Source organism: Nelumbo lutea, chromosome 7, assembly GCF_056320005.1.
Source record: "Nelumbo lutea isolate HS-2025 chromosome 7, American lotus-T2T, whole genome shotgun sequence".
NCBI lineage: Eukaryota > Viridiplantae > Streptophyta > Magnoliopsida > Proteales > Nelumbonaceae > Nelumbo > Nelumbo lutea.
In genome coordinates this window covers 17,160,025-17,183,844 of record NC_142690.1, presented here as the reverse complement: position 1 = coordinate 17,183,844, position 23,820 = coordinate 17,160,025, and the positions used below count along the sequence as shown (strand labels likewise).

Sequence of the window (23,820 nt, the reverse complement as noted above, 5' to 3'; positions counted from 1 at the left end):
CTGAATTGGAGATACATCAACAAAAATAAGGTATCATTTGCAAAATAGAGGATATTAACTTTTTCCTTTTCCAGGGGAAATTGCAAATCCATCCCAATACCCAGAATATGCAGCCTTCTTACTGAAAAGAATTAGAATTTCTATGATACAAATGAATGGCAAAGGGGAAAGAGGATCTCCCTACCTCAAGCCTCTAGAGCTTCCGAAAAACCCCGTTAATTGGCCATTAATTAGGATTGAAAATTTTGGGGTTTTAACACAAACTCTGATCCAGTTTCTGCATTGCTGCCCAAAATTCACTTTTTCTAGCACCAGATCCTAGCAATTCCAATTGACACGATCATATGCTTTCTCAATATCAAATTTACAAATCACACCCAATGTTCCCTCTCTTCTTTTGGAGTCTTTCAGCTCATTAGCAATGAGAATTGAATCAACCATCTGCCTCCATGGAACAAATGCACTTTGGTTATTAGAAATTACACTCCATAGCACACCCTTCATTCTTTCTACTAGGACTTTAGCCAAGATTTTATAAAAAACTGTGTAGGAGACTAATTGGCCTAAAATCCTCAATGTTCACAGCCCCCTCAATCTTTGGAATGAGAGTAATAAATGTAGCATTCAAACTTCTTTGTAGAGATGCATTTGTATGAAAAGCCTAGAACACATTCAACAAATCTTTTTTCACAAAATCCCAGCATTTTAAGCAAAAAAAGGTTTGCAAGACCATTTGGCCTGGCGATTTATCGCATTCTAACCGTTGGGTCCAGCCCATTATGGGATATTGATCCATGTTATAGCCCACTCTCCTTCAGTCCACTGTTTTTTGTTTTCAAAAAAAAAACAAAAAACAAGGGTTAGACCTTTTTACATGCGGCGTGTTGAAAAGAGAGAAATCGAAATACTGTGCAGATTTCTCAGTGCGTAGAGTTCATCAAATGGCCGAAATTTTTCAATCCACCATCCGATCGAGCTAAAATTTGAACAGTAGGTGGAAGACTCATTTTTCCTTATTCTGAACGATCGGATCTTTGATTGGAGTTCTGAATAGCCGGTTATTTCATGTCGAACAGAAGTAACTCGCTGTTGGTCAGGAAAAAAAAATCTCGCGGCAGTCTTCATCAATTACTCTGATCAAGGGTCATTTGTGGTTCGATTTGGCTGAAATTAGTGGGCTTGTTCGAAACTCATAGACCTACGATCTGAACGGTGGAGATTTGATTTGGAGCAGTGAAGGTCTCCATGTTGTGGCCTGAACAGTAGCCGCGTTTGTGAGTTTTTATGACTATTCTTTTCACAACTTTTGGTATTCTCGTTTGTATGTTTGAGAATCTGTATTTGCTCTAAGTTTGTGAGCATATTGTGGTGTTTGAGCTGCTGTAATTGTTACCTCAAGTTATTAGTGGAGATTTTTTGTTGAGTCTCCTTGGCCCCGTGGTTTTTGCCCTTCACATTGGAGGGGTTTTTCACGTTAAATATCATGTGTCTCTCTTTGCTTGACTTATGACTATTTTTGTTGATATCTTACTTGGAATTATGCTATTTTAATATCTACAAGTTTTTTTTTTTGGAGAGAAATAATTTGTGGATAAACTTAGTTTCTTCCCAACAAAGTGGTATCAGAGCCAGGTTATTTGTTTGTGGATTTGTTTGATTGCATGATGGAGCCTATTTATGGTAGAATGATTAGTTTGAATAGCACCAATTACCACAAGTGGAGAGGAAAAATGAATGATCTACTATTTGTGAAAAAGTTGCATTTACTAGTTTTTTCTACTCAAAAACCTGAAAATAAATCTGATGAAGAATGGGCTTTTGAGCATGAGATGGTTTGTGGCTTTATTCGACAATGGGTAGATGATAATGACCTTATGGGATAAGCTTGAGACTTTGTATGCCTCTAAATCTGGGAATAATAAATTATTTCTATTGAAACATGCTATGAATTTGAGGTACAAGGAAGGTACTCCTATTTCTGATCACATAAGTGAATTTCAGGGGTGCTTTGATCAATTGTCGGACATGGGTATTAAATTTGAAGGTGAAATTTTGGGACTTTGGTTGCTTAACACTCTACCTGACTCTTGGAAAAATTTGTGCGTGACTTTGTCCAGTTCTGCTCCTAGTGGTGTAGTGACTTTGGAATATGTAAAAATTGTTGTTTTGAATGAAGAAGTCAGACGACGAACTCAGCAAACATCATCTTCTCAATCAGAGGTTTTGATTACTGAAAACAGGGGGAGAAGCAATGATAAAGACCGATGACAAGGTAGTAGAGGTAAAAGTAAGGCTAGAAGCAAATCAAGGTCTAAGTACAAAAACCTTGAATGCAACTATTATGGTAAAAATGGACATATCAAAAGAATTTGTTTTCAGTTGAAGAAGGACAATAAAGGTAACAAAGATAAGCAGCAAAATAAAGATAATGACAATGATGATCGTGTTGCTACCACTACTGCAGGTGATCTTGTGATTGTCTATGATGAGAATTTGATTAATGTTGCTTGTGGTGAGACAAGTTGGATTGTTGACAGTGGTGCATGTTTTCATGTTACATCGAGAAATGATTTTTTGACATCTTATACTCCAGGTGATTATGGGGTTTTAAAGATGGGTAATAATGGTTTGTCAAAGGTGATTGGCATTGGCACTATTTTATCTAGAAACAACTAATGGGACTGAATTGATTTTGAAAAATGTCAGACATGCACCAGACATTCATTTGCATTTGATTTCTACCAGTGTTCTTGATGATGATTGTTATGTTAGTACCTTTGGTAATGGATAATGAAAACTCTCTAAAGGTTCTTTGCCTGTGGCACGTGGAAAGAAGTGTTCTGATCTGTACTAGACCAAGACTTCAGTTTCCATTGATGGTGTGAATGTAGTTGAGTGTGACAACCCATCAGTGTAATGGCACAAGAGACTTAGCCACATCAGTGAGAAGGGACTTAATTGTTTGGCCAGGAAGAATCTACTTTTAGGTTTGAAAGGTGCAAGGTTAGAAAAGTGTGCTCATTGCTTGGCTGGGAAACAAAATAGAGTCTCTTTCAAAAGCCATCCTCCCTCTAAGAAATCAGAGTTTCTTGAGTTGGTGCATTCAGATCTCTGTGGTTCAATGAAGACAAAAACATTTGGTGGCGCACTTTATTTTGTTACTTTTATTGATGATCATTCAAGAAAACTTTGGGTTTATGTCTTGAAGAGTAAAGACCAGGTACTTGGTGTCTTTAAACAGTTTCAGACTTCTGTTGAGAGGAAAACATGGAAGAAACTAAAATGTATTCGCACTGATAATGGTGGTGAATATTGTAGACCATTTGATGAGTACTGTAGGCAGCATGGCATTAGACACCAGAAGACGCTCCCTAAGACTCCTCAGCTTAATGGCCTGGCAAAGAGGATGATTAGGACTTTGATGGAGAGAGTTAGATGTTTGCTTTCAGAAGCAAAGTTGCATGGATCTTTTTGGGGTGAGACTTTATATACTACTGCACATGTTATTAATTTATCTCATGTTGTTGCTTTGCAAGCTGATGTTCTTAATAGGGTGTGGTACGGAAAAAATGTATCCTATGACCACTTATGTGTCTTTGGTTGTAAAGCATTTGTGCATGTGTCAAAATATGAAAGGTCCAAGTTAGATGTCAAGACAAGACAATGTATCTTCATTGGCTATGGTCATGATGAATTTGGCTATAGATTGTACAATCCAGTTGAAAAGAAACTTGTAAGAAGTCGTGATATTATTTTTATGGAGGATTAGAACATTGAGGATATTAATAAGACAGAGAAGTCAGAGTCTTCAAGTACTGATGGGTTGGTTGATCTTAATCCAGTTCCTGAAACACATATGCCTAGTGTAGCTGAGTTTGGTAATCATGATAATGGCCAGAATCATATTCATGATGATTTGGTTGAAGATAATGATGATATTGATGCTTCTGCCAGTGGTGCTATTGGTAAACCTGTTCCCCCACTTAGAAGGTCTTCTAAACAACATATTCTCTCTACTCGCTATTCGTCTAATGAATATGTGCTTCTCACTGATGGGGGAGAACCTGATTGCTACAAAGAGGCTATGGTGTCTGAGCACAAAAAAGAATGGGTTGCCGCTATGAATGATGAGAATAAATCTTTGGTTGACAACCATACTTTTGAGCAGGTCAAATTGCCTAAGGACAGGAAAGCTTTGCAAAATCGGTGGGTTTACAGGTTAAAGACTGAGGAGAATACTTCTAATCCACGATACAAAGTTAGACTAGTTGCCAAAGGCCATCGTCAGAAAATGGAAATTGACTTTGAGGAGATTTTCTCGCCTGTTGTCAAAATGTCTTCTATCCAAGTTGTTCTTGGTTTGGCAGACAATCTTGATTTAGAGGTTAAGCAGATGGATGTAAAAACTGCTTTCCTTCACGGTGATTTGGGGGAAGAAATTTACATGGAGCAATCAGGAGGTTTCGTGGTGAAGGGTAAAGAAGACTATGCCTGCAAATTGAAGAAAAGTCTATATGGGTTGAAACAAGCCCCGGGGCAATGGTACAAAAATTTTGAGTCTGTTATGATCCAGTAGGGATTCAAGAAGACAACCTCAGACCATTGTGTTTTTGTGCAGAAGTTTTTTGATAATGACTTCATCATTTTATTGCTCTATGTTGATGGCATGTTGATTATTGGTCATAACTGTTCTAGAATTGACAGGTTGAAAAATGAGCTTAATAAGTCTTTTGAAATGAAAGACTTGGGACCAACAAGACATATACTTGGCATGCAAATTACTCGTGACAGAGAGGCCAAAAAGTTGTGGTTATCTCATGAGAAGTATATTGAGAAAATACTTCAGCGGTTTCATATGGATAAAGCTAAAGTGATAAGTACACCTCTTGTTTTACACTTTAAGCTTAATACTAGACAAGCTCCTTCTAGTGATAAAGAAAAAGGAGAAATGCAACGTATTCCTTATGCATCTATAGTAGGAAGTTTAATTTATGCAATGGTTTGCACAAGGCCTGATATAGCTTATGCAATTGGTGTTGTTAGTCGTTTTCTATCCAATCCAGGTAGAGAACATTGGACTGCTATGAAGTGAATATTGAGATATCTCCGGGGTACTTCTAGTTTAAAACTCTGTTTTGGAATTGGGAAACCTATTTTTTGCAGTTATACAGATTCAGACATGACTGGGGATGTTGATTCTAGAAAGTCTACTTTTGGCTATTTGATTACCGTTGCAGGGGGAGCTATGGCCTGGCAGTTTAGGTTGCAGAAGTGTGTTGCATTGTCCACGACTGAGGCTGAGTTCATCGCTATTATTGAAGCATGCAAGGAGTTGTTGTGGATGAAAAAGTTTGTGCTTGAATTTGGTTTCGCTCAACAGAGGTATGTCTTATATTGTGATGGTTAGAGTGCTATTCATCTTGGTAAGAATCCAACATTTCATAATAGATCGAAGCATGTTGATGTAAGATATCATTGGATTCGAGATGTTTTGAACTCCAAATTGATTGAATTTGAAAATATTCACACTGACAAAAATGTTGCTAACATGATGACAAAAGTGGTGCCTCGAGAGAAACTTGAACTGTGTGTCGGAACAGCTGGCCTTAAATTTGCATAGTTGTCTTTTTTGAAGTGTCTCCCTTCTCTCATGGGCTAGAGGGGGAGAATTGTTGGGTCCAGCCCATTATGGGATATTGACCCATGTTATAGCCCACTCTCCTTCAGTTCACTATAAAAAAGAAAAACAAAAAACTAGGGTTAGACCTTTTTGCGCGCGGCGTGTTGAAGAGAGAGAAAAAGAGAGAAATTCAAATATTGTCCAGATTTCTTAGTGCGCAGAGTTCATCAAATGGCCGGAACTTTCCGATCCACCGTCCGATCGAGCTGAAATTTGGACAGTAAGTGGAATGCTCATTTTTCCTTATTTTGAACGATCGGATCTTTTATCGGAGCTCTGAATCGCCGGTTATTTGAGGTCGAACAGAAGCAACTCGCAATTGGTCAAGAAAAAAAACAGCTTGCGGCAGTCTTCATCAATTACTCTGATCAATGGTCATTTGTGGTTCGATTTGGCTAAAATTTGGTAGGATTGTTCAAAACTCATAGACATACGATCTGAACGGTTGAAATCTGATTTGGAGCAGTGAAAGTCTCCATGTTGTGACCTGAACAATAGCCACGTTTGTGAGTTTTTCTGACTATTCTTTTCACAGTTTTTGGTATTCTCGTTTGTATGTTTGAGAATCTGTATTTGCTCTAAGTTTGTGAGCATATTGTGGTGTTTGAGTTGCTGTAATTGTTACTTCAAGTTATTAGTGAAGATTTTTTGTTGGGTCTCCTTGGCCCCATGGTTTTTACCCTTCACATTGGAGGGGTTTTCCACGTTAAATATTGTGTGTCTCTCTTTGCTTGGCTTATGATTATTTTTTATTGATATCTTGCTTGAAATTGTGCTAGCTGAATATCTACAAGTTTTTTTTTTTTTTTTTTTTGGGGGGGGGAGAAATAGTTTGTGGATAAACTTAGTTTCTTCCCAACACTAACTTCTTAATTGCTGCCTTTATTTCCTCCTCTGTGAAGGGTCTCTCAAGCCAAAGTTTCTGATCTTCATTCAACCGCTTGAAAGGAAGGTCAGTAGGAAAAGGCCTATGGGTCCACTCCTATGGTAATAATCAAATTTAGAAAATCAATACAATACTCATGATACAGGGTGGTAATAATCAAATTTAGAACATCAACACGATACTCATGATACAGGGTGTATTGTATTTGTATCCTTGGTCATGGATACAGCATATGCCACGACCAAGTACATATCCCATGAGTCATGCATAAGGCACAATGTTTTTGTATCAGGCTATAGTGCACCATATCAATGGATGCGGTCCTATATGCTTGGCCAGTGGTCCGGTTCATAGGTCAAATGGTTCAACCATTTGAACCGAACAAACAACCCATTCTGACAAAAAAAAAAAAAGAAAAAAAAATGGCTAAAAATGTTGGATATATGTTAAATTATTAAAATAAAACATATTTATTAATTTCTCTAAAAAATAATAAAATTGAGAATTATGAAAATAATATATTTTAACTATCTTAAACAATTTATAAGTTTTATTTTACACAATTAATAAAATATATGTTAAAAATAAAACATATTTATTATTCGAAAAAATAGAGTTATTATAAAAAATACTAAATAAATAAATGTTCCCAACGAAATTAATAGAAATATAAAATTATAATTATAAAAATTGAAATGAATAGTTTAAGATTTAATTTCCCCCAAAAAATTAATAAAAAATGAAAATTATAAAATAACTTATTTGTCTACCTTAAATGATTTATATGCTTTATTTTGCAATTATATTTAAAATAAAACAATAATATGTTAAAAATGAAATATAAAGTTATTATTTATATAAAAATACTAAATAAATATTTTTTTCCAAATTTTAATAAAAATTGAAATAGAGCATTATTATTTTATGGTGTATAAATACTCTAGAATTGTGGTATTGTTGATTGTAATGTTTTTCTTCATATAAGCTATTAAAGTATGCATTTTTCATGTGTTTATACCTTATTTATAAATAATTCAACTTTAAATTTATTATTATTAATGTATTTATGTGATTTATTTACATTTTCCTAACATTTTCATATCTTTTATTTATAGCCATATGTTTCCAGAGTATATCCATATTCGCATTTGAACTGTCCAATATAATACCCGATATCGCTTCTTTGATCCGTAGTGATAAGAATCATAATGGACAGAGAAATACTTTTAAGAGATGGACTATTCTAATGCTAATAGTTTTCATCTTCAGCTATACACTATTGTTATGGTGATACATGTATATACTCGGTGGAATTAGGATTGTTTGCTAATCAAAACACAAGTATCATGTATTTAAATGAAGAACTACACATGATGGCTATAAAGTTATGCACAATGATCAAAATATTCAGAGAAATCATATCTGGCTCATTTGCAGCTGATACTACAGTAACATATTGATAATAGAACATTGTTATAAAGATCTCTGCATTGCTTAATCGCTGTTAAGGATATTAAAAATAAGGATTTCCCCACTGTTCATTGGATAAAACATATTTTGGCAGCCTGCATGATGTAGTTCGTTCCATTAGAGATTTAATCCTTATAGTTTGTTGTTTATTTTATGTCTTACCATTGGTGTTTATTCTTATAGGGAGAGATGATTAAAACATTTGGGGGACACGCCCCTTAATGGGTCAGCTTAAATTCTATCCTAGGTTTGGATGATCAGGATCCACATTCAATGGGTCCCACCATGAAGACTCATTATGACTCCGTAGATAGGAGTCCTATGTTAAGTGGGACCCAAGCCCAACCCAAGATTGGCCCTGATTAGTGATTGCTTATGGTAAGTATTGAGGCCCCAAGAACGCAAACAGTGGTTCCCTGTGACTGTGATGATCTATCTGAAGATGTAGATTTTTGTTGCCTATGAGCTATGATCCTATGAACCATTAACGAGATTGGTTCATAGTGGGCCCCAGTTTATTAAAGTGGACCTGGACCTGGACCAAGAGCATATTGGCCATTGACTCATTGGTAGGCCTTCTCTGGGCCGAGGAAAAATTTTCTTTCAGAATCCCGAGCGTTCGAGAAAGGCCTGGACTGGAAAGGCTGGAAAATGGAAATGCTCTATCAATCAATCTTAGAATTAAAGTAGAAACGTGGGGATGGTCCCAGAAACTACAAGAATTGTCCCCATGTTTTCTTTAAATACCGAATTCTTCCCTACCATCTGGGCATCGTTATGTGTGAGGTATTCGAGTCGAGAACGAGAAACTCTCTAAGCACACGCCAAGTTCTTCTACCCGGCAATCGTTTGTTTCCTTTCTCTGGTTCGGTCTTCGATTTGATTCGAAATTTCAAGTAGGAAGAAAAAAGAATCTGAAGCAAAGATGTCGATCATTCCTAGTATCTTCGGTGGCCGAAGAAGCAATGTCTTCGATCCCTTCTCTCTCGATGTTTGGGATCTGTTCAAGGACTTTCCCTCAACCAGTGCTCTGTCTTCCCCTCAATTCTCAAACGAAACAGAGGTTTTCGCGAATGCCCGCATCGATTGGAAGGAGACCCCAGAAGCCCATGTCTTCAAAGCCGACCTTCTTGGACTCAAGGAGGAGGAGGTGAAAGTCGAACTGGAGGAAGGTAGAGTCTTACAAATCAGTGGAGCGCAGCAGAGAACACGTGGAGAAGAATGATAAGTGGCACCGTGTTGAACGCAGCAGCGGCAAGTTCCTTCGTCGGTTCAGGTTGCCGGAGAACGCCAAGGTGGACCAAGTGAAGGCGGCCATGGAGAATGGGGTTCTTACTGTAACTGTCCCTAAGGAAGATGTGAAAATGCCGGAAGTCAAAGCTATTGAAATCTCTGGTTAGAATTAGAATGAATACTGGTAGGAAATGGGCTTCAACGGTGTCTTGTTTGCATTTTCCAGAGATGGTTTAAATTTTTGTAAATTGTATGGAACATTAATTAATCAAATAATGAACCAGATTTGGCGTTGTAAAAACTAAAAAGAGCTCTTTTTCTTTTTGAAAATATTATTTTTCTGATGAAATCCTTGGCCTCTTCTTCATTTAAATTGGCATTTTATAGAGTGAATGATGTAAAAGACGTAATGTAGTTCATGCTTTGCTGTTTTTGTTTTGAATATGTTGCTGCTTGGGAACGACATTGTTTAAACTTTAAATCTCATTTGATGGATTCAACTTCACAAGAAGACATTGTTTAAGGCTGCCAGTGGTTGTGTTTTGGGGGGGACCTGGAGACATTCAACAAAATATTCTCTTAATAAGATGGTAATCAGAATAAATTATAATTAGGTCTCGTTCCGATAAGCTTCTGGCTGTAGGCTGTAGGTTACAAAAATGAACTAAAAGTGATAACTTTAATTTGTATGTGCAATTACAGAAGCCCAACAAGAAGTTGATCCAGTCACTGGTGTGGTTGTTCAATTTGTTCGGACTGTTGGTTCTCTCTTTTCTTTTTGGTTTGGATCGAAAACTGGGTTAATAGGAGTTTAACGTAGGAACTAGGAACGTTAAAATAATCTCTTTGAGCAGCTGGTAGTAACTTTTACCTTTACTCATCTTTGCCTTTGGTAGAAAGATAATCTCGCACATTTTGTTTGTATTATAGAAATGGATATTCGTTGAGTTGGTGAGATATCTTCAATTCCTAACCATAGGAGAGATTGACCAAGGATGGCCCATTATCGCATGCTTATTTAAAAATTCAGCTTTCTGATTTTGTGGCTCTCTCTCTCTCTCTCCCTTGATTTTTCTCCTAAACTATTTTTCTCTTGATCTTCTCCTAAACCATTCACTATGAATTCTCTCTCTCAATCCAATTTGATTAGCCTATTGGACACTGTTGCTGCCAAATTTTACAACAAGAATGAAATAAGATCCCAATTGAGAGGGTGTCGCTTTGGCTAATGAGGTATTACGTCAGTTGGTACCTCGGCTATTATGGAGCACCTATGCTTAGAAGAAAACATCACACTCGGCCAAGTCAATAATGTCAAAAAGTAGAGAAAATGAGTTGAAAATTTAGTGAGACATGATATAAATGTGAGATAAAATGAAATAAGGCGTGTCTATATGTTTAGTATTTTTATTTTGTCTTGTATCTAATATCTAATGTAATATTGATATTTTGATAAGCTCAATCACATATAGCATCTATATTGTGTTGCTTCTTTGGTTGACTAGAGGTACACGCCATGAGCTGGTGTTAAGTCAGCTTAGTCAGGTTAAGTGGGCGTAGGTGAGTTTGATTAGGTTGGTTCAGCTAAGTTGAGTAGTGAGATCAATTAGGTCAATCTGGCCAGGTTAGTCGGGCCTAGTTGAACTTGGTCAAGTTGGCTCGATCAAATCAATTTACGACTTTGCCACTAGCCTACTGCCACTGGACATGGTTGGTTTTGGTCATATCAAACATATAAATCCAATGTAAATGGATTGGATGGAACGACAACATCCAATCCATTGATAGCCTTACCACTTTGGGTACGTCATCAGGAGAAGGACAACATCCAATCCTTTCTACAGTTTAAGGATGAGCATATGTAATATTTTGCACATGTGCTTAGTAATGGTGTTTGGATCTAAAAGTGTGGTTGTGGATCGAGTGTTGAAGTCTAAAAATACGCAGTAGCTCTCTATGAAAAATGAAAGTTTGGAGACCTTAGTGTGGTAATATCCCCAAAGTCCATGATAGCTCCTTATATTTTATCCTTATGCCTCGTTTGCTTTTCAGTAAATCATTTATTTAGATAAATGTATTTATTTGGGTAAGTGTTATTCAGAAAAGATTTATCCAAGTAAGTACATTTACCCATGTTCTTTTATTTCCTACGTAAATAAGGCAATGACAATCTTAACATAAAAATTCCATTATTAAAAGGGGTATTTTCATCCCATTCAAGTACTGGTAATTTTTTCCTAAATGAAAATTTTAATTAACCAGTAGGCAATGAGTATGAGAAAAATAAATTTTCACTGCTCCCTACATAAATCTGAAAAATGAACAGGGTTTCTTGGTTAATGGGAATCAAAATCCCATTGACCAACTTTGGCCCCTCTCAAAATCTAAAAAAAGAATGCCCCCTTAATAATATCCTAATGAAAAAAGGAATTCAGTTTCTCACTTCTTCTCCAACTCTTCAAATACCGATCTACTTATCCTAGAATCCTCTCTATTTGCAAGTCCTATTGGAGAATACCAACCATTATTAATTACTTTGAATTCAGGACATATTCTAAAAATTAAACTTAGAATCCAATTTGACCTTACAAACCTAAGTACCACACAAATTCATTTAAGAAAGTAGCAATGGCTTTCCAACACAAGAAGAGGTGGTACTAATCTTAGTAGAGAATAAGTACTCATTATTCTTAAATTATGTATTTTTCAAAATTCCAACCCACAAAGCTTCACGAATCATGAAAGCTTAAAACTTGTAGGCCAATTTATGCAATTAAGCTTTTATTATTTTCTTTTGATAGATAAACAAGGAAAGCTCTAAAATAGAAAGTTTACATAAGTTGGTGGCAAATTCCACCACACAGTATCATCATATAAGTTCCTAGCATGCTGAGACAAAAGATGAACAGCCTGATTTAACAACCTAGGGTTATACACAAATTGCAAAAAAGAAAATAGTCCTGATAAAATAGAAATTTTATCCACCCAAACCGCCATATTCCAATTGGTTGCCTTAGAATTCTTCATCAAATTAACAGAATTCTTTGAGTCAGAAAATATAAGAATCCTATTTCAATTCTAGTCCTTAGCAAAAGAAATAACGGATAGTTTAGCCAAAAGTTCTGCATTCTCTACTTCACAAAAAAAAAAAAAAAAAAAAAAAAAAAGCTTTCTTTCCTACCACTTGCAGCCACCACAAACCTATTAGAACGCTCAAACACACAAAAACCAAAAGTAATAGCTGAATTTTGAATATCCCTCACATAATATAAATAATCAATTGAATTCAAATATGTTTTAGGTATATAAAACATTGGGATGGAGAAAGGATGGCTAATCATAGAATTCTCTATAACCCTTCTAACCGGGCGATCCGGGCCCACTGATTCAACAAAAATGTTAGCGTCAAAAACAACATCTGTAGTAGAAATAACCCAATTAATAGATCTTTTTAAGTCCTCTAATTAAACAATCATTCCTCCGGGCTAACCAAACATAATAAAAAGCCATTGCCACCCAACCGACAACAGGCTCAAATCGAATTGCCTAAGTCATAATTCATGAACAATTCATCAACCAAATCAAGAAAATGAAGATTTTCAACAGAAAGCAATTGAAATCTCAAATTCTAGGGACTCCCAAAAAGAACAGCTCTAAAGTAAGGGCAACAACCAAACAAGGGGTTATGAGTTTCCTCATCAGACGCATAGAGAGGACATTAACTATTAGGGAGAATTCTCAAATGCTTAAGTTTAGATTTAATAACTACAAAAATTCCTTAACTATCTCCACACAAAGATTATGTATTTTGGTGAAACCTTTAATTTCCAAATTCTGTTTAAAGTAGAAAGACAATGTTGGTTCAGAGAACTATTCATCCTTTTCCGTTCCAATAAATAAAAACTTTTTACTAAAAAACACTATTTTTATTACCCAATCAAAAAACTGAATCTTTGTGTAAACTTCTGAAAATATGTATGCACCCAACATCATTGACCTCTCCCTCAGAAAAAAATTGGAGCAATTTAATTCTATCCCAAGAACCATATTCAACAGAAAATAACTCCTTAATAACCATAGATTGATCGTGCTCCTCTAAGGCCATTGAGAAAGGATACTTATCTCCTTTCTTTATCTAAGGAAATTTTTAAACATAAATTTCAAACTGTGTGCTAATTTTCACACTCAATAAAGGACATAATCCCACACCGCTTTAGCAAGGCCTCCCCACAATGGAGAGGCATTAGTTGGAATTCTTCTAGGAGTACCATTATTAATTAAATATTTACTTTTTAATAATTTAATCCAAAGAGAATATGATTCCCTCGCTAGCTTAGCCAACAAAGATTTATTGAAGATCTCCATTTGCCTAAAACTTAACCCTCCTCCTTTCAGTAGTACACATAGCTTATCCCAACCAACCCATTTGAAAGCTTTCTTTTGAGTTGTTCCCCCCTACCCCCCACTAGAAATACTTCTAAATCTTCTCCATTTGATTGAAAGGCTTTTGAGGAAAGTGAACAACACTTGTACTGTAAATAGGAATGGACTGCAAGGCGGATTGTATTAACACCTTTTTCCCAGCATAAGACAAACAAGAGGCCTTCCAAAGAGCTAATTAATTTTCACCTCATTTTATCAATGGCATATTCTAAAGAATATGCCTTTCTCTTCTCTTTTTCCATAGGAAAGGAACCCCTAGATATTTACAGTCTTCACAAATAGAGGTCATTTTCATTTGCCTCCTAATCATTTTCTGTCCTTTGGAAGGAGTGTGTTTACAAAACCAAAGATCAGATTTTTGAAAGATTATTTGAACACATGAAAGTTCTTAAAATTATTTAAACAAATACAAAAGATTAGTTGCTTCCTCTTTATTAGCTTTACTGAATAACAACACATCATTTGCAAAAAGGTAAATGGAAGATTTTAGGAGTTTGCCTAGCAATTTTAATACCTTCCAAATTCCTAGGAGCATTAGTTTTCGCTATAACTCTAGGTAAGCCTTCCATGCTAAAACAAAAGGTAAGGATCCCCTTACCTTATACCAAGGTTCAAAGTATTGATATATATTAGGGCCGTACCGGTCGATGCATATCATATTGAGAGTTTCCCGATATGCCCTTCAAGGGGGTGTTTTAGGATTCCAACTGATTCAAAGGGTGGACAGACCTTAAACTGACCCCTCTGAATTACATTCGAAAAAACTAAAAATACAAAATAAAAAATCCACTGATATTGCCCACTACACCACTACCGGCATTTCAGGTGTATTGATATTTTGAACCTTGCCTTATACCTCTTGATGCCTGAAAGTGCCCCTCCAGAGACCCACTAATCAAGATTAACTCCCACCATTCAAATGACAATCCTAGATCCTCCCTTACCCATTACAAATAATCCCACTCTAAAGTATCATAAGCTTTTGTAGTATCCAACTTAACCACCATCATTCCCTTTCCTGATTTTTTTGGTTTGTCATAGTGTATGCCTTCTTGGGCTATTACTATATTATCTTGAATTTGCCTTCTCAAAACAAAGTGTAAGTGGGATGGTAAGGCAATAGAGTGATTTCCTTGAAAGATGAAGATGGGATTGTCTTTGAATTAGAGTTACTGGTAGGTTTAATTCTCTTTGAGAGAAGGTTAGGTTTTAGGCTAGGGAATTTTGATAGTACTCTCTTGTCCCTTGCGACTTGTCTCTTCCCCTTTTTATAGAGGGGTATTTGGAGACTATAAACAAAAGAATCTAAAAGAGAGCTTGTCTTATTAGGGATGGCTCTCACGTCAACCAAGGTTCAAAGTATCGATACGTATTGGTCAATATGTATTGTATTGAAGCTTCACGATATGCCCCTACAGGCGGTGTTTTGGGGTCTCGACTGGTTTAGAGGGTGGACAGACATTAAATTGGCCCGTCTAAAACAGATTTGATAAAAACTAAAAATGAAATAAAAAAAGCTATCAATATTGCCCGATACGCCACTACTGACATAGGGTGTATCGATATTTTGAACCTTAATGTCAGCCATTAAGTAAATTCCACTAGGGTTTTACTACACGCCCAAATGATGTTTTATACTTGTCGTAAACTTGCAATGTCATTTTATTGTCATCGTAGGTCCTAGATGGCATTTTATGCTCATTGCAAGTCCTAAATGACATTTTATGTTCGTCGTAGGTGCATGAGCCCTGCATTGCCTTTGTAGAGTGTTGTCATGATTTCATTCCAATACTTTAAACAATGCCTATTGTCTTGCCCAGCTCGACCATAGCACTCTCCCTATTTGGGGTTTCTCTATGTGGTTCTTATCTAGAGTTTCTATTACAAATATGGTAGTGACGAATTATATGTGCTAATTACACAAAAGCTAACTGATAAGGTGATATACACTTTTGTAGCAATGATTTCAGTCGGTTAACTATTAGTTTTGAAATTATTTTATACAAAACATTACATAACTAGTTGGCCTATAATTTTTTATTTTCATAGGGGAGGAAATCTTGGGAATAAGTGTTTTGAAAGTATGATTAATCCTCTCTACAAATTTTGTTATTTTGAAAGAATTTGCAAACAAACTCATAGATATCATCCTCCATAATGTCCCAAAAAGTCTTATAAACTATTAGTTGTTGGAATGCCATCTAGTTCAAGAGCTTTAAGAGAGCACCTTCAGAGCTCCTAATGACTGAACCACTTCCTAATATTTAGGGTACACAGTCCCATAAAGCCCACCTAAAACCTCCTTTATCCAAATTGGGATATACTCCTCACACCAATCTCACAATAATATCCTGTTCTGTATTGGAAACATCTCCCAAGAATAATAGCATACAGGTATGGAAAGTGTTCTCGATGTGCAGCTGGAAGATGTTTGAGATTGGTGTGAGGAGCACTCTATGAGGAGCAAATTCAGACTCCCTTTATCCTTAGACTAATTCTACTAAAATCCTTAATTTTTTTTTTCATTCAGGAGGTTATTTGTTTAGAAAATTTAAATGCATAGAAATGGTGATTAGTTTTTCTTTTGTTTTTTTTTTTTTACAAAACTAACTTTATTAGCACTAGTTTCATTTCTGACATGAGAAAGACTAGCAAAGTCTTTTTAGAAAGATCTTCTAGTAGCTCTAACAGTCAAAAGATGCATTAAGCTTTGCATGAAGATTTGAGCAGCCCAAAGTTAATTTGACTAGCATGCATCTTTTTGTGTATTTTCACGCGAGAATAAAGCAAAAAAGATGCGTAAAGCTCTATTTGGAGCTTCCCAAAATCAGTCCAAAATTGCCTTCTGGCATCTTTTTGGCACACCAACTTTTGGCATCTCTATTACGAACCAAACGGAAAAAGACCATGGTGTGGTCTGCCCGACTTGTAAATAACCAAAAGACCACTTGGAAAGATGCACCAAACTGGGCCTAACTTTTCATTTATTCAAGTTCTTTTGAAAACTTTCCGTAGGACTCAAAAGGCTATGGTTATTCCTAATCCAAAATAAATGTATGCTCAAGTAATTAAATTGCACATTTCTATTGCCTTTCTTAATCTCCTAATTATTTTAGTAGTCTTGTTATTAACATTCTTACTACAACACAATTCAAATTTATAAAAACTAATCAATTTCCTTGATAATTCTTAAAACCAATTTAAAACATCAATCATATTTGAAACTTTAGACAAAGAAAGCTTTTACATACAAGAAGACACCAGCAGCGCGAAAAAAAAAAAAAAAAAAGAATTTAATTCTCTTTCACACCGTTAACAACCTAGAATTTAATTCCTTTATTGGATTGAAAAAAAAAAAAAATCAAAGATTATGTTGTAGACGAGGGATAGGGAATCTCTCTCACTCTATTGGGAACATGTCCCATAAATGATACAGAAAAGTACGGATACATTCTATGCACCGGTACCACCTTAAATTGGCATTAATTCTGAGTTGGCATATACCCCAAATATACTTTAAACCTAACACTGGGATATCGGTCATTCTCCCTAAATGATAAGGGAGATATTCTTAATACACAGCTATAATGTATCATGGGTAGGTAGAGGTTTAAATCGGGCCATGCCACTCACGGCCCGACATGCACTTGGACCGGTGTGGCACAGCCCGGCACGATGGTCTGTAGGCCAAAGCCCAACACGACCATACGGGCCATGCTGAACCTGGAGTTTTAGGTCCACGGGCTGGCAAGGCATGACACGACCGAGTGGGTTGTGCTGCCTATGAGCCCACAGCCTGGCCCTACACGGCTCGACACAACCCATATATATTATTTATATATTTTATATATATTTATATATTTTAATATAAATTATAATTATATAATAATATATAGTATATAATATATTAATAAAATAAATAAATATTTTTTTGTTAGACTAATTTATTTAATTATTGTATATATAAGCAATTTTATATACAAAATTCATATAAAATTAAAATCTTAAGTTTTTTGTCATTTTTTTTTAATAAATAGCTTTGGCCCGATACACGGCTCGACCTGGCCCAAGGCTCGGCGCACCGACCAGCCCGGTGTGCGGCACGAGCTCGCATAGGCCTAGGTCGTGTGCCATGCCGGGTCGACCCCCAAATTTTTCACTAAGAGGGCGACACTGCTTGTGATGGCCCTCAGGCCAACATGGCACAACCTGCACTTTGCGCGGGCTACCCATGAGCTACCAGCACAAACAACTTTACACCTCTATGGGTAGGGATGTGTGTACACACACGTTTATCAAATTCTGAATTGAATCTATTCCATTTGGTTAAGAGTGATCTAAATTCAATTTGTTTATAATTGAGGTCGTGTTTGCAGTCAATGCTGATTTCTCAAAAAGTGCAAACTGGGATCTACTCTTCAAATAGCACACCTCATACAAATCTCACCCTGAATTGGGAACATTTTTTTTCATGAATAATAAATTCAAGGACGAGAGATATTCCCAATGTATAGAAAAAACTTATTGTGAGATCGATGTGAAATGTATAATGTAAGGAGCAGATCCAGACTCAAAAGTGGAGATGGGATCTGCCCTTCACACAGGGGCACTCGCATGCACATCCACCGTATATTGGAAATATCTCCCATAAATAATAATTTTTAATTATGGAAAATGTTTTCAATGTATGATAAGATATGCGTGTGAGATCGGTGTAAAGCGTCCTGTGTGAGGAGCAGATCCGATCTCCAAAAAGCGCCACCACGTTATAGCCACACCAGCGATTTTTGAATCGCTGATTACTTGGTGTTCGGTTGGTTAAAAAACTGACTATTAAAATCAGGTTGAAAAGAGAGATGATCAAATTCACTTTGATGGGCTCATGGGCCTAATATGAAAATTTGGAGTTAGTTCTGACGAGCGAAATACTAGAAAGTCATATATGGTGATTGGTGAGAGGGCTAGAATGTTCTTAATAATTCTCAGAACATGGAGAAAGTCCACGAAAGTACCAGACTCTTCCTCTTCTTCTCTATAAATACCGAATGCGTCCCACTATCTCTGCATCGTCAACGATTCTCGTAGTTCGAACAGCTCCTCAAAGATTTGTGCTCACTTCCTCTCAATCTCTCATTGCTATTTCCACATCTCTCCTGTTGACTATTCATTCTGCCTCTGCTTCAAACAGAAACACACAACGAATCAAAGATATGTCGATCATCCCCAGCATCTTCGGTGGCCGACGAAGCAATATCTTCGATCCCTTTTCTATGGATTTGTGGGATCCATTCCATGACTTCAGCTTCGCCACTGCTCTCAGCACTCCTCAATTCTCGTCCGAAACAGCAACTTTCGCCAATGCCCGCATCGATTGGAAGGAGACTCCAGAAGCTCATGTCTTCAAAGCCGACCTTCCTGGGCTCAAGAAGGAAGAAGTGAAAGTTGAACTGGAAGAAGGCAGGGTCTTACAGATCAGTGGAGTGCGCAACAGAGAACAGGAAGAGAAGAACGATAAGTGGCACCGCGTCGAACGCAGCAGCGGCAAGTTCCTTCGTCGGTTCAGGCTGCCGGAGAATGCCAAGGTGGACCAAGTGAAGGCGGCTATGGAAAACGGAGTTCTTACTGTAACTATCCCCAAGGAAGTGGTTAAAAAGCCCGAAGTCAAGGCTATTGATATCTCTGGATAGAATAAATACTGTAATGCTCCCATCTGCTGATGAATGCGTTGTCAGTTAACATGTACGAGATGGGATGATATGGCTTTTTCTGTATATGACTTGTTTGATGTACTGTGGAACCAAATTAGCCATTCAGAAAGATTTGCTTTTGTAAAACCTCGTTCTTTGATGTAATGAAAAAATGGCATGTAAGGCTTTCAATTTTATGAAATTTGAAATCCTTTGTGGTTGTTTCAATTCAATTTTGATGGTTTACTTTCTACATGAGAATTTAACTTTTTTTTTTTTTTCAGTCTCCTTGCCTTCTGCTTCTGATGCTTTGAAAATTAAAGAGCTATGTGGTTTCATAAATTAAGTTCCCCCTTCCGACAAGAATAACCGTATATGTCTCTTCTTGTTAGAACTCCAATTCAGCATTTAGCATTTCCTCGACTTTGTTGGTGCGGTTTTGATTATATTCCAGAAATACGTCTTTTGCATCCATAGGTGGGAGACAGCTGCTCTGATGCAAGGAATGGAGGGGTTTGAGTTCAGATTTCTATCATGAATAGTAGAAATTGCAGTGGGATTAGTAGGAAAATTGTTATAAGTGGGGATTGTACATTAGCATCCTGGGAGATATGTAATTGGTCTTGAAGAACAATAACAGCAGAAACTTCAACGACAACCTGTGTAAATTTGTGTTTATGGAGTGCTATCAAGGAAAATCAGAATATCAGATGATAAAAGTTGTACCGGGCACCTTTTTAAAGCTTTGAACCCATGAGACTAGTTGAGCCATGACTTACTGCTGATCATCATCCAGACGGTTTGATATCCCCATTCCCCAGTAGCCTTTCCATCCTGCACATGGTGGAACAGGGTGATCTTTGATTTCTGGGGAGGTTCTTAATCGGTTTTCTGAAAGGAGGAAATCTCGTGTCAATCAAGAAGAAATTTGCAATCTCCTTTTGATATCCACAGAGAAGACTACTTTCCATGCAAATTTATAACACAATTTAACATTGTTTAGTTCAAATATAGACTTTTCAGTAAAATGGTTCCCCTTTCAATTTGCTAACTTTAAACCCATTTAAGAACAAGGGTTCAATATGCAGGTTTTGTTGACACTTAATCTCCTTACTGTTTTTTGTTAGTAACAATCTCCTTTACTGATTTTTGAGTAATTGGAGCTCTTTAGAAGCTGATATTTTAGTCTATATGCAATAGCAATGAACAATTAGCTTTATATCTCCACTAAAAACCTAAAACAATAACAATGGACCAATTGGCAAGCAAACAAATTACAGGAAATATGACATGGGAAATGAGGAATGGAAGGAGCTTAAAGCGAATTGCAGGGAATGAGATCATCAGAATAAAGGACTCCGTCTTCCCAGAAATCCCTGGAAGCCTGAAGCTCTCCCATCTCCTCCCTAACCTCCCAGTATTTCTTGCATCTGAGACCATTGCTCTGTCTCTACTCTAACATAAAGCTTGAACTGATTCTTCATGATTCATGACTAGGAGATCCACAAGAACTGTTAATGGGATTTGTCTGCCTTTGTCAGGTTTGTTTGGTAACTCCACAAAAACTGATCATTATGGTTGGGGACTCACGTTTATAGTGAAAGAAAAGGAGCAACATGAGAAACTTCTAAGTATTTATTTGTCAGAACTTACTACTGAGAAGTCAGAAGCACTCGGAAATCAGACAAACAGTTGTGTGTAACTAAGAACATTGTTTAGAGTTTGGACTGATATTATTAACAGATTCTGTAATCTGCAATTCTGTATGCTGAAGATATAATTATTTCCAAATGGTAGGTGCATTTTGAACTTACGTTAACATTCTAATAAGCAAAAAATTTAAAAAGAAAAAGTGAATCTCCAATAATTACTGTTTTTCTGGTTGTTGGGCAGGGCATGGGCTGGGCCCAGTAAGCCCATCTTAACCTGGGCATTACGCGCAGCCCAGTAGCACCCATTAGTCACTACAGATTGAAGAACCCAGTTACCTAATTTTCTATTCTAAGATCATGATCTCCACTGTGCAAATCTATGAGAACTGATACATCAATCCCATCGTCTATAGGCCCAATCTAGGTGGGTCCCTTCGGATGATGGATTTTTATCTTGTTATCCACCGGTATACCACGTCGTAAGTTATGCGGCCCCATCACAACTTGCGCTTCTATATCCCACCCAAGCCAAGGGCATCTGCAGTGACTGAACATTTGGTGGGCCACATTTTTATCTCCATAATCATACTTATCATAAATCACAATACAGGATATCTCCTCTCCTAACAACTAGAATGTTCGAATAAACTAGAACTCTAGAAGCATAGAGAAAGTCCGGGAAAGTATTTAGAAGCCTCTCTTCTTTTCTATGAATACTGAGTGCCTCCCTTCGTCTCTGCATCGTCAGACACAGCGAAGTCTCATAGCACGCTCACGCTCTTCGACGCAGTAGACGCTTTTTTTCGTTTGATCTTCTGTTTGATTTTTCTTTCATCCAAATTTCTAGAACTAAAGAGATGTCGATCATCCCTAGCATCTTTGGTGGCCGACGAAGTAGCATCTTCGATCCCTTCTCTATGGATTTATGGGATCCATTCCCAGACTTCACCTCTGCCACTGCTCTGAGCGCCCCTAAATTCTCTACTGAAACCGCAGCGTTCGCCAATGCCCGTATCGATTGGAAGGAGACACCAGAAGCCCACGTCTTCAGAGCCGACCTTCCTGGGCTCAAGAAGGAAGAAGTGAAAGTCGAATTGGAAGAAGGTAGAATCCTACAGATCAGTGGAGAGCGCAGCAGGGAACATGAAGAGAAGAACGATAAATGGCATCGGGTGGAGCGCAGCAGTGGCAAGTTCCTCCGCCGGTTCAGGTTACCGGAGAATGCCAGGGCGGATCAGGTGAAGGCCGCTATGGAGAATGGGGTTCTTACTGTAACAGTCCCAAAGGTTGAGGTGAAGAAGCCAGAAGTCAAGGCAATCGAAATATCTGGTTAGAATAAATATCGTTGCCTGTCATACTTGAATGAATACGTTGTGGAATGAAAAGTAGGGAATGGGTTTAGATGGTGTCTTCTTTTCAGGCTTCAACTTGCATAAACAATCATAATGTAAAATTGTATTGAAGTTGTTTGTTTAATGTTGGACGCGATGTGGATATAATATTGAAAAATAAACTCCTTGTAAATGTTTTTTCCACCGATAAAATAGTAAAAACCTTTTGTCTTGCTCTTGCTGTTGCATTAAAATGGGTAGTTTGTTCGATCAATGACTGTAATGTTCTGAGTGTCTCTGATTTCTTTTGCTTCTCTGTTTTTTAGTAATTTGTACTTTGGGGCTAGCCTAGTACCCAAATTTTTTTATTTGCATTACTCTTGTTTAATTTTGCTTTAGATTTTACTTTATTCTGTTTTATCTCTTCATTTGTATTTAGATCAAACAAAATAAGCAACAATTTCGAAATAAAAATAGGTAGGTCAAAATTTACACCAAATTAAAGGGTTTTACACTCTTCTTAGTTTATAAACACATAAAATAATATAAATTAAAGGGTTTTACACTCTACATATTTGTATTCATACTCCTTCCAAACTGAGACAAGCCTATACAAATTTTGTATAAGCTTTTTTACCTTTCCCTTCCTTTTCCAATTTTTTCCATCAAACCAAGTATAGCCTAAGACTCTGTTTGAGAAGAGGGTAAATGCAAATAAACATGGCTCAGGTAAATGCAAAAATCAAACCAGTTTTATGATCATTTACAACAATGGATGTTTGGTTGGAAGAAAATAAACTGAGAACACAAATTTAATGTTGCTTAGGAGATTTTTACGTTGCAAACCTAGAAAACGGGTCCCACCATCATGCAATGATCTTTTTTTAACCGTTTTTCCCTGTATTGGATTGTTGAAATCCCAAGATATGTATATTTGGATGGATGAGAATGAAGTTTCAGCCCAGGGTCAGAAATTTTAGGCCCAAACTATATTAGGGGTGGGCGCCAGTTCGGAATTGATGTCAATTTTTGGGCGGGGATTTGTGTATAAAATGGGGGTTGACATTTTGAATGTTTATAATTCTATAGTAGAATTCAGATATCTACATTGGATATGTCCGTACTTCGGATTCCCATAAACCATCTTGGCTAGGATATGTTATTGACCATTTGACTGTTGATGTCGCAGTGTTGGCCTCACTTATCTGGGTTCTTGGCCTCTTGGGACGGGGATTGGATACTGACTTTCGCATGTTTTTTATCATAAAGTGACTACTCTCTTTCCTGAATCCATGTTCTCATTCATGTCAACTATTCATAAAGGGGTCATTTGATAGCAGCTGAAGTGGCTGAACTGAATTGTGCATAATTTTGTATTTCAATCTAGGCACTTCAGCTGTTATTAAGTTTAACTCCTAATCCAATTAAGAAACTAACT

At 36.9% G+C, this 23,820-nt stretch overlaps 2 protein-coding genes and 1 pseudogene across 2 annotated transcripts; all 3 read left to right on the top strand.

The window, feature by feature from the left end:
* The first annotated feature begins 8,772 nt into the window (after positions 1 to 8,772).
* LOC148845379 (17.8 kDa class I heat shock protein-like) lies at positions 8,773 to 9,618 on the top strand (annotated as a pseudogene).
* Positions 9,619 to 18,682: 9,064 nt separating this feature from the next.
* Positions 18,683 to 19,632, top strand: LOC148845378 (17.8 kDa class I heat shock protein-like). Its single transcript, XM_088952941.1, has one exon. It carries the CDS (start codon positions 18,758 to 18,760, stop codon positions 19,397 to 19,399), a length of 642 nt encoding a protein of 213 aa, XP_088809067.1. The 5' UTR covers positions 18,683 to 18,757; the 3' UTR covers positions 19,400 to 19,632.
* A 2,091-nt stretch (positions 19,633 to 21,723) lies between these two features.
* LOC148845377 (17.8 kDa class I heat shock protein-like) lies at positions 21,724 to 22,636 on the top strand. The gene has a single exon (XM_088956274.1). The coding sequence runs from the start codon at positions 21,909 to 21,911 to the stop codon at positions 22,383 to 22,385; it is 477 nt and encodes a 158-aa protein (XP_088812400.1). The 5' UTR covers positions 21,724 to 21,908; the 3' UTR covers positions 22,386 to 22,636.
* Positions 22,637 to 23,820: the final 1,184 nt, after the last annotated feature.